Source organism: Takifugu flavidus, chromosome 4 (assembly GCF_003711565.1).
Source record: "Takifugu flavidus isolate HTHZ2018 chromosome 4, ASM371156v2, whole genome shotgun sequence".
In the NCBI taxonomy this organism is placed as follows: Eukaryota; Metazoa; Chordata; class Actinopteri; order Tetraodontiformes; family Tetraodontidae; genus Takifugu; species Takifugu flavidus.
The window spans coordinates 13,555,508-13,567,634 of NC_079523.1; the positions used below are offsets into that span (position 1 = coordinate 13,555,508).

A 12,127-nucleotide genomic window follows, 5' to 3' on the forward strand; every position below is an offset into this window, starting at 1 on the left:
GTAGATAATCTACAATTTTGTATGCAATTACAAGTTATCACTTGTCCTTTGAAGCATTGAATTATTAATGTCATAATCTGCTGTGGATTTTTTAATGTCACTGAAACATTCAATTAAAGAAACAATTCAATGACCTTGGTGTGATGGAGGGTGACACTTCAGGGTATTTGCTGCTGCTGGTCAGTCTTAGCCCATGCAGTTTAACCAGAGACTCTCCTACAGGCTGATTCTCCTCTCCCTTTAGAGAACCACAGTCCACATCAGCACCTACAGCCTTGGCTTTGGCTCGCTCTTTCTCCTTTTCTCTATCGGTCTGGTTCACTGGACCTGAGATTGTTCGAATCACTGTCTTACTGGTGCAGCTCCCAGACTCTTTAAACCTGGGCCCTCCTGAGGCAATGGCCATAGGTTTCAAACTTAACAGTCTGGAGTCAATAGTACCACTGGCTGGTCGGGGTGCTGTGCGACCAATCACACTGAGTGTGCTTGATTTGGCTGGTCGGGGCAGGCTGCGGTACTGGATACTGTTTCGAGCATTTGGCCCCAGGAAGTTCTGCTCACTACTGGCATCAAAACTGTTCTTCCGACCTGATTGCACCACTCCTCCCAAAGGCTTTACTGGGATGACAGAGGGCTTGGGAGATTTCCCCACAGTAGCTGAGTCACTAGAGGTGTTTGCACCCCCTGCTGTCAATAAACTAGCAAGAACAGTGGCTGTTGGTTGTTTCTTAAAGCCAAATGAGGCTCCAGCATTAGGTTTAACAAAACCTGATGGGGGCTTGTGATGGTCTGCATGATGATCCTTGCCAGCATCAGACTGAGATCGTTGCAGACCAGGCATCTTGACAACAGTCTTGGATTTATCCATTGGTCTCTCAATTTTAGATGCTATTGGAAAAAAATAAGGTTAAAAATGAAAATATGTTATTCATTCAGCCAATGTGTAACCTTTAAAGTATTTTTCCCATTTATTTTTGGTTTTCCTTTACAAAACTGTGGCCAGAGATCTATATTGCTTATTTTTAAAGTCAGTGAAATTTAAAGTGATAGACCAAGATATACTTAAAATAGAAAGCATTATTTAATAATGGAATGTTTTCCTGGGAATTAAAAAGTAATGTTACTGAAGACACTGGGCATCGTGTCTTTGCAGTAAGTAACAGGGTTTCATGTGCTGTGGTACGAATATGAATTTGCCATTGTACGAATCAAAATGTACCGTATTTTCACGACTATAAGGCACACCTAAAACAAAATCTCAGTGTTAGGGTTAGATGGTGCGCCTTATAATATGGTGCCCCTTGTGTGTGGACTGAGTTCCAAAATCTGCTGTGTGCCTTTGGTGGGTGCACTACGGTAAACGCTCCACCCATCAATTAGCGGCACACCTATGCGTAAGGACCCCCTTGCTTACTATGAACTGCAGGCCATCGAATATGCGGCTGAAAATGGCAATCGAACAGCTGCAAGATATTTTAATTTAAATGAGTCAATGATCAGTGGAGAAAACAGTGTTACTTCTGTTGTAATTTTTTTACTGTATGTTTTAGCATGCGCCTAATAATACGGTGTGCCTTATGTATGTTTTCAGCACAGATATAGCACCCATAACTGAGACTGTGCCTTTTAATACAGTGCGCCTTATGGTCGTGAAAATACGGTACTTCAAAAATGTGTGAAGCAAGTAAAACTCTGTATTCAACATGCACAAATTAACTTATAAATAGATAAATGCATTTTCATTGTGTTCTTAGAGTAAGTCAAGCATCCTGCTCCTAGCATCAGTGAAAGTAATCATATCCATACTGTTACACAAAAACTGAATAAACAGATGTGTCCACACTGCAGTGCCCAGAGGCTGAGAAAGAATAGAGATGCAATGAAAAACCCTTGATTCTTACCGGCAACCTTCAATGTACTCTGAGATGTGTGGGTATTAGGGCACGTCACACTCCTCAGCCTCCCTGGTAAGGTCTAGTCAGGGGTACTGGAGAGGAGGGTCCGCCGGATAGTCGAACCTCGGATTCAGGAGGAGCAATGTGGTTTTCGTCCTGGGCGTGGAACAGTGGACCAGCTCTACACCCTCAGCAGGGTCTTCGAGGGTGCATGGGAGTTTGCCCAACCAGTCCACATGTGTTTTGTGGACTTGGAGAAGGCATTCGACCGTGTCCCTCGGGGGGTCCTGTGGGGGTTCTCGAGAGTATGGGGTGTCGGGCCCGCTGATACGGGCTGTCCGCTCCCTGTACGATCGGTGCCAGAGTTTGGTCCGAATTGCTGGCAGTAAGTCGAACTCGTTTCCGGTGAGGGTTGGCCTCCGCCAGGGCTGCCCTTTGTCACCGATTCTGTTCATAATTTTTATGGACAGAATTTCTAGGTGCAGTCATGGTGTTGAGGGGATCCGGTTTGGTGACCTCAGGATCGCGTCTCTGCTTTTTGCGGATGATGTGGTCCTGTTGGCTTCATCGGCCCGTGACCTCCAACTATCACTGGATCGGTTCGCCGCCGCCTGTGAAGCGGCTGGGATGAGAATCAGCACCTCCAAATCCGAGGCCATGGTTCTCGACTGGAAAAAGGTGGAGTGCCTTCTCCGGGTAAAGGAGGAGATCCTGCCCCAAGTGGAGGAGTTTAAGTACCTCGGGGTCTTGTTCACGAGTGGGGGAAGAATGGAGCGGGAGATCGACAGGCGGATCGGTGCGGCGTCCACAGTAATGCGGACTCTGCACCGGTCCGTTGTGGTGAAGAGAGAGCTGAGCCGAAAGGCGAAGCTCTCGATTTACCGGTCGATCTTCGTTCCTACCCTCACCTATGGTCATGAGCTTTGGGTAATGACCGAAAGAACAAGATCACGGGTACAAGCGGCTGAAATGAGCTTCCTCCGTAGGGTGGCTGGGCTCTCCCTTAGAGATAGGGTGAGAAGCTCTGCCATCGGGAGGAGCTCGGAGTAGAGTCGCTGCTCCTCCGCGTTGAGAGGAGCCAGATGGGGTGGCTTGGGCATCTAGTCAGGATGCCCCCTGGACGCCTCCCTGGTGAGGTGTTCAGGGCATGTCCCTCCGGTAGGAGACCCCCGGGGAGGCCCAGGACACGTTGGAGAGACTATGTCTCTCGACTGGCCTGGGAACGCCTGGGGATCCCTCCGGATGAGCTGGAGGAGGTAGCTGGGGAGAGGGAAGTCTGGGCTTCTCTCCTTAGGCTGCTGCCCCCGCGACCCGACCCCGGATAAGCGGTAGAGAATGGATGGATGGATGGATATTTACAGTTACTGTTATGACATACTCTAGGCCTTCTTGGCAAGGTATTCCTGTCTGCTGCAAGCTGTAAAAAAAAGTGAAGTCATTTTCAATACTTATGTTTCTCTAAAAAGAAATAGCCATGCTATTTATAGTGTAACATATCATTACTCTACAAAAGAGTTAAATAATACATAGCATCGTTATATCACTATCACGCCAGCAAACTACTGACCTTATGCTACTTAACAGTTAGATGGAGGATAAGAAACTGCTACCAATCAATCATACATCCACTTTAATTTTGGAGTGGTGCTTTGGTGGCTTTAGATTGTTTAGTTTAACTGCTACTATTGTTCTCTAGTTATGTTGAATGTCGCAGCGGCACACCACGACAAATTCCTAGTTTGTGTAATACTGTGTATTACATGTACAATGGCAATAAACCTTCTTCTGATTCTGATTCTGATTCTAGTAAAAATAACACTTTTGAAGACTGAAGGATGGAACAAAAATGAAGGTATGATGTTGTGTGCACAAATTAACTTATAAATAGATAAATGCATTTTCATTGTGTTCTTAGAGTAAGTCAAGCATCCTGCTCCTAGCATCAGTGAAAGTAATCATATCCATACTGTTACACAAAAACTGAATAAACAGATGTGTCCACACTGCAGTGCCCAGAGGCTGAGAAAGAATAGAGATGCAATGAAAAACCCTTGATTCTTACCGGCAACCTTCAATGTACTCTGAGATGTGTGGGTAATAGGGCACGTCACCCCTACAGGAGGGTGGCGACCCTTTCTAAAACTTCCTGGCTGACTCAAGCTCAGAGGTTTTCTCAGATTTCCTTTTACCCCTGATTCTTTGTTAAGGCTCAAGGTCTTCTTTCTCCACTTGCTCTGGGCCTCTGTCTTGAGACTCCCCGTGTCATAGCTGCTGCTACTGAGTTTTTTGCTATCTTCACTGTACCAAGAAAGTCCACTTTCTACCAGGGAGTGCTTCTCTGCATCAGTGCGGAGCTGTATGAAGGTATTGGACACAGTGAGGAGAAATGTCATCAGTGGCATGTTATCTATGGAACCCTAACTCATATACATTTCAGGGTGCTTAAAATAAAAATGTGGACAAAAATAATGTATTTTTGAAAAATCTGTTTCTATGGATTTGACAGAGAACTTAATCAAGTATAAGAAAAAGTTGTTTTGTTTTTTTTTTTTTACATTGAACAACTGTAATGGCCAGAAGTCAGCTTAAATGTTACAGAAAATAAGACCTTGTCTTCAGGGGAGAATGAGAACAAAGTGGATCATGACCTTTCTCGAAAGACGGCTCAATTAATGGCACCATGTTGAATTGAACTGTGGCTTCTAGAAATATCCAAATAAATAAACATATTTGCCCTGTGAAGTTATAATGAAATATATCTAAAATAAGCCATTGAAGATGAACTAAGTAATTTCAGATGTTAATAAAAAGAATGAAATTGTTTGTTTCTTAATTATTATACTGATAACTCACCAAAAATTATCTTAAATTATGTATGTCATAAATTTAAACTGAGACAAACTTAAACTGATCATCTCACTGTAACAAGGGAAATTTATGTCTCAATTTTTTTTTATAAAAAATATAGTGGGAGTTCTCTCTGGCACTGAGTCATTTTATTTTGACTTTAATGACAAATATGAGTATGATGTGTATTACTGTAGTCTTGGACTCAGTTTTGACTCACAATAAGAAGTACACCAAATTCATGAAAATGTTTTAGGTAAAGGCCTGACTTACAACTTCAGAATGACTCTATCATTAGCTTTGTCATTACAAATTTGCAGCTCACCATTACAGAAGAGTTACGTCTGGATCCTAAGGGAGTGCTTGGGAGAGAATTGAGTGAGGATCTTGCGTTGAACTCCTCCGAGCTAAGGTTCTCAGAACATTCGCCGTCACCCTCACTGAGGCCACTGCTAATGGAGCTGCTATCATCCCAGCTGAAACAGATGAACACATTTACCATAAGCGTGCTGCAAACAGAACTGTGACAGAATGACACCATAACAACAACAAAACACCATATGAAATATTGTAGAAATCTGTTTGAAAAAAGGAAAATCTGGCAGTCATAATCTGTAAACTTTCCCTAGAGGTGACCACATACTAACTTAAGCAGGGTCATTTGGATATAGCAAGTACATGGATGCAGCTGATTTGATTAAAATCAAACAACACAACAATACATCACGTGCATGATAATCCAAATTGATGTTGCACCCAATGAACAAGGCTATTACTAAGAACTTGTACCACAGTACACTGCCAAAAACATTTGTAATATTTGCATAATCAAAACTTCTTACAAACTCTTCCCACAAAATTTCTGAAAAACTTAAAACACTCTAAACTTTAAATGTAGCTTTGAAAGGAAACTTTATATATGATTAAATATCATACTGAATAAAAAGCGCAGTTATTGGCAGATCAGAGGAGGATTTGGAGAATGACAGACTGTAAAACCTTTCCCGACCTTTTTCTTCTACCAATAATGAAGACCTGTGTCAGAAACTGCTCACTATGCATAATGAGCATTGAATTAATTCATATTTAAGTACATTACTGTGTAGCATTGTCACACTCTGCTCCAGCCCATGGACTCAGTACTTTTCCACTGCCCTGCTCACACCACACCCTCTGATCACCACACCCACTCTCAGTCACTGATCACACACCTGCTCTCACTCATCAATCAGCTCACTACCAGTATATATTCTCCTGCCTCACACTCACTTGCTGCCAGATTGTTCTCTGTAATGCAAGACTTTCCAGCGTTTACCTGCCTGTCTTCCCGGTATTGACCCTGCCTGTTCTGCCTGACCCCCGGTAAATTACCTCTGTCTTCTGTTTTGACCACGAGCTCAGCCGCTCTCCCTCTGGACTGTTTGCCTGATTCAGCCTGCCTCCCGGTTACTGAACTTTTGCCTGCCTCGACCAAGTCCGCTGCCCCGCCCTTGAACTGTTTTTGTGTGCCAGATTGCAGTTAATAAACCTATTAACTGATCATCAGTTCATTGCCTGTTTTGTACTGCACTTGGGTCCATACCATACCCGTCACAAGCATACGAGATCAACAAGAGATGCAGCCTTTTCCTTAAACAAAATGAATATTGTAAAAAAATAAATAATGCAAAGGCATCTTGTTGAAAATTGTATCTTAAGTGTTAAGTCCAACTCAGATTTGTATAATCACAATACCATTTGCCATTACCATTACCAAGACCATTACAATTGGCAATATAGGTGGTAAATTCAAAATGGCGCTGTCCCAGGCGGCAGCCAGTAGTAGCAGCTCCCTACACTTAATTGTTCTTTTTTAAATTTTCGTAGTGTTTTCTATACTTGTTTACATTATTTTCTATTTGGATTTAGTTTCTTTCTTTCCACTTACAACTGGAGTATTCAGACACCATGTTCTGGAGGCTTGAATACTTTTTTCTCTGTTTTGCGGTGCTTGGGTTATTCGCGGCCCCCATCAGCTGTGCCGAGAAGCGGACCGGTATTGTTTACACGCGAGACCAGCTGATGGCTCTAAGACCACCATCCTTCGTGGTCGGAGAGAAGTCCCAAATCCCAAAGGAGCTGAGGAGGAAACAACGAGGGAGTAAGGCTGGAGTTAAACAGAGGATGAAGAGGCAATGTTTTAAACCCTGCGTCCCGCAGTCATAACGGGGAATGTCAGGTCCCTGGCAAATAAGATGGACGACCTGGAGGCGCTCACACGGACACAGTGGGAGTACAGAGAGGCCAGTATCATGTGTTTCACGGAGACACGGCTCCATGGACTGATACCGGACTCTAATGTGACGATCGCTGGTTTCAGCACTGTTCGAATGGACCGAGACACCACCGCGGCCGATAAGAAGAAAGGAGGGGGACTTGCTGTGTTCATTAGCAACAGGTGGTGCAACCCGGAGCATATTCACGTCAAGGAGCGCGTGTGCAGTACCGATGTGGAACTTATTGCCATCGGACTCCGTCCCAACTATTTGCCACAGGAGTTTACTAATGTCATTGCCATCACTGTTTATATTCCTCCGACCGGTAAAGCGAACATGGCCTGTGATGTTATTCACTCTGTCATGGCTGACCTGCAGACTAAACATCCCGGAGCCTTTATCCTCATCACAGGTGACTTCAATCATGCCTCCCTTAAGTCCACTCTCCCTATATTCCATCAGTATGTCCAGTGCAGCACGAGAGACAGTAAGACTTTGGATTTACTGTATGCTAATGTCACCAATGCATACACCTCCACTTGACTCCCTCCACTAGGCAAGTCTGATCATAATCTCGTGCTGCTCTCCCCATCATACACAGCTGTGGTTCAGCAGCAATCAGTCACTGTGAGGACTGTTAGGAAATGGTCAGATGGTGCCATGGACTGTCTGCGGGATGCCCTGGAGACCACCAACTGGTCTGCTCTCTGTGAACCACATGGTGAGGACCTGGATGGACTGACAGACTGTGTTTCTGACTACATCAAGTTCTGCACTGAGAACTCCGTCCCCACCAAGAAGGTACGCTGTTAACCAAACAACAGACCATGGGTGACAAGTGATCTGAAGGTCCTTTTGAACAAGAAGAAGAGGGCCTTCACTGCTGGAGACCCGGCTGAGCTCAGGAGAGTACAGAAGGAACTGAAACGCAGTCTGAAGGAGAGCAAGGACGCCTATAGGAAGTAGCTGGAGGAGAGACTGGGGAGGAACCAGACATGGGATGTTTGGAGTGGGATGAGAACAATCACTGGCTTCCAGAAGAAAGGTTTTTCAACAGGTTTGATTCTAGCTCCCCCTCCCCCAGCTGTCCCAATATTCCTCTGGATAACAATGGGTCCCCTTCACACCTCCCAGAGCCCCTAACACCTCTGCCAACTTCTTCCCCCTCCCCCCTGCTGACACCCTACATAGATACCAACATGTCACCCATCCCCCCGACAGAACTATCCTTCACGTCTAGCCAGGTGAGGAGAGAGCTGGAGAGGCTCAACCAGAGAAAGGCTGCCGGACCGGACGGCATCAGCCCACGAGTGCTGAAGAACTGCTCCAGGCAGCTGTGTGGGATACTGCAGCACCTGTTCAACCAGAGCCTTCATCTTCAGAGGATCTCAGTGCTTTGGAAGACATCCTGCCTGGTCCCGGTGCCGAAGAAGACCCATCCTGTGGCACCGAGTGACTACAGGCCAATAGCACTGACCTCCCACATTATGAAGGTCATGGAGTGGCTGGTGCTGTCACACCTCAGACCTCTGGTGAGCCCCTTTCAGGACCCTCTGCAGTTTGCCTATCAGCCCAAGGTGGGGGTTGATGACGCAGTAATATACTTGCTACAGAGGGCTCACTCCTCCTTGGACAGACTAAACACCACAGTGCTGGTCATATTCTTTGACTTCTCTTCTGCCTTCAACTCCATCCAGCCAAGACTGCTGAGGGCTAAGTTGGAGAATATGCAGATGGATGCTCCACTTGTTTCTTGGATCAAGGACTACCTGACAGGTCGCCCACAGTTTGTGAGACTGCGGAGCTGTGTGTCTGACCCCCTGATGAGCAACACAGGGGCTCCCCAAGGAACTGTGCTCGCCCTCTTTCTGTTCACCACCTACACAGCTGACTTCCAGTACCACTCTGAGACATGTCACCTCCAGAAGTACTTGGATGGCACAGTCATAGTCGGGTGTGTGGAGAATGGACAAGAGGATGAATACAGGGACCTTGTGGAGAGTTTTGTTAGGTGGGGCAGTGAAAACCTTCTGCAGCTCAATGTGACCAAGATGAAGGAGATGGTGGTGGGTTTCAGTAAAAGCAAGTCCCCACCCTCCCCAGTCTGCATTAGTGGGAAAGATGTGGAAATAGTCTCATCTTACAGGTTCCTAGGTGTTCAGCTGGACAATAAACTGGAGTGGTCCACAAACACCGATGCTGTTTACAATAAGGCCATGAGCAGACTCTATTTCCTCAGGAGACTCAGGTCCTTCAGTGTTTGCAGCAGGATGCTCCACATGTTCTATCAGTCTGTCATGGCTAGCACCATCTTCTTTGCTGTGGGGAGCAGGCATTAAAGCAAAGGATGCCAACAGACTTAACAAACTCATGAAAAAGGCAGGGTCTGTTGTTGGCTGTAGACTTGCAAACTTAGACGAGGTGGTGAGGGACAGGATGGTGTGGAAACTGCGGACAATCATGGACAATCCCTCCCACCCCCTCCATAACACAGTGGACAAACTGAGAAGCAGCTTCAGCAGCAGACTCCTGCAGCCTCACTGCTCTAAGGAACGGTACAGGAAGTCATTCCTGCTGTCTGCCATCAAACTGCATAACTCATCCTAACCCAGCCAATAACAATAGTTGTGTAATGTTTATGTTGTAATTTTATTTCTATTTTATTCTATATTTATGTATATATGCTTATAATGCTTATAATATGTATATATTATATATATGCTTATAATATATGCTGTATATATGCTTATAACATTCTAATCTTATTTGTATTTATTTATTCTGTTTCTATACTTTGTATAGGTTGCTACTACAATTCAATTTCCCTTCGGGGATGAATAAAGTACATCTTAATCTTAATCAGATCTGTTTTGTTGTTCTGGAGGCTGCGGCAATTAGCAGAGGCATGTAAATACAGAACTGCCTAAATGGAACAATATTAGCCAAGTAAGTAAATAGCCAAATAATATAGCCAATACTCATTCTGAACTTAATTTTATCATATCGCTTTAGTAAAGAGTTGTTTAGTCAATTACTCACCCTGGCACTTCTGGTTTATGTGACATAGATGAAAAGCTCGGGGGAAGGTTTGAGATGAAGAAAAAAGGGGAAAAAACTGTTTTTGATCTGATAGTTTAAAACAGACCCCAACATAAGAGATTAACAAGAACAGTTTTGTTTTACACAAGCCAGGTGTGCATGGAAAGTTTGAGCCATACCAACTCTGTCAGCAGTGACAAAGGAACAATGACTAACTATGCAGGGATTTTTTTTTACCCCTGGAAGAGGTAGGCAGGCCTGAAGGATGATTATCATTTGCGCTGTCTGTTTTTAACTGAGGTCAAATCCAATTGGGGAGAATGTGAGTGTTCACCAAAGTAGAGTGCATTTAATACACAAGGTGGCAATTTACTTTGTTTTCTCTGGCACAATACCAGCACGTTTTGACAGAAATGGTGAGAACACAATCACTGCATATACAGTATGTAGATCATGTTGAAAAGCACCTTCATGAGGAAAGGACAAATGAGAGTGGAAAACATAAAATGAGATACAGATGATGCACAAAGAAAAAAGTTTGAAGGTTCGAGTACTCATTTGTTTTTCCTGTTTTTGCATCCCTAAATCTGAGAAAATATAGTGGTGGCACAACACATACCCCCATGTAATTCACATGCGTAGTCCAACCAAAAATGTAAAAGTAGATCGTTAAAATCCATTCCTTTATACACAACATCAACATTTCTCAAAATAAGTAATGTGAAATGGATGAAAAACATCAATTCAGAAATATCGAAATGAAGCCATAAATTGCACCGCGGCGTCTACAAAATCACAGTGAGAGAAATGTTGAATCCTTATGCATGAGGAGAAAATCTTTAGAGAATCGTTACTTTTTAAATTCTTGTACAACTCGCATTGAACCCCGAGGCGGAGACAATTAAAATCCTACTGCTCATTTATGTCCGGTCCGTCGTCCTTAGGACTTCTTCCTTTCGTTCAATTCACCTCTTCACTGAAGAAATCACCCCTTGTTTTCTTTGTCCCATTCACAAGCCAGTGGAGCCAGGACACAACTCCACTCTTTTAACACAAAAGGAGAAAGAGTGGCAGAGACACCCAGTGTATCCCTGGTCGTCGCCTGTAGTCTTAACGAATTTGGCATGAAAGATATTCTTTTATTGTAATTCATAAATAACAAAAGTAATTAAAAAAAACTTTAAGAAGACTCTTGTAAGAAGGGTTTATGTGGGCTATTGTCAGATTTGGCAAATGTTATCTTAACACTATGTTGTTGTTGATGATGTTGTTCTGGGAGACAATAACATTTGAGTTTTTCTGAGGTGGCTAACTGGGGCAATTCAAATCAATCGAAATAAATTATTACGCACAAAAAAAAAGAAAAAAAAGTAGTGTGCACAGTTTAAAGTACATGTAGGTCTAAACTAAACTTATTAAAAATGTTCAAATATCCCAGGGCAAGTTTTTCTTTCTTTCTGGCAATATAGCAGTTTCGTCAGGACTCTAATCTGCAGCGATCACATTTAGGCTATGTCCCTAGCGTATCTTTTGCAGGGTGGACTGCACTGATTTAGAAGAATCCACTTCAGTCTCACCATCACAGAATGAAACACAAACTATCTTACAAAGTTTACACCGAATAATTTCGGAAGCATCCGTTGTGATATGTTTCTCAAGTCAGGACTGCTCTCTCTTCTGTTTCTATTTTTGAACATTGTGTATAATCTGCTTTACATTTTTTTAATAAAATGACCTACGCTACATGCTAAAGTCATGCAGCATGTGTATACTGTTCTTAAGACAACAATATTCACTATTTTGAGGAATTAGCTGTGCCACAAACTTGGAGTGAAAATTGAGGTATTGTGTATAAAATATATGGACTTAATCATTAATATCACTCATATTAATTTTAAAGAAATTCCTAGTGATTCCACACGTTACTGGAAAAGGATGAAAAAAATACAAAAGTAAGCTTTTCAAAACTAGCATTTCATTAAATCATAATGGTGATTATAATGATGGATGTCCCTGAATATAAAACCATTTCCATATTAAACTCGATTAAAGATATGGCCTGACTCATTATAACCTCACTCATGCCAGAGC

At 43.3% G+C, this 12,127-nt stretch overlaps 1 protein-coding gene across 1 annotated transcript in view; it reads right to left on the minus strand.

Annotated features, from left to right (window-relative positions):
• LOC130523716 (neuron navigator 1-like) overlaps nt 1–12,127 on the minus strand; it is a 50,709-nt gene that overhangs the window by 21,091 nt on the left and 17,491 nt on the right. Inside the window, 3 exon segments of the mRNA XM_057029184.1 lie at nt 135–888; nt 3,958–4,249; nt 5,068–5,218. Of these exon segments, the coding sequence (XP_056885164.1) occupies nt 135–888; nt 3,958–4,249; nt 5,068–5,218 (1,197 nt within the window).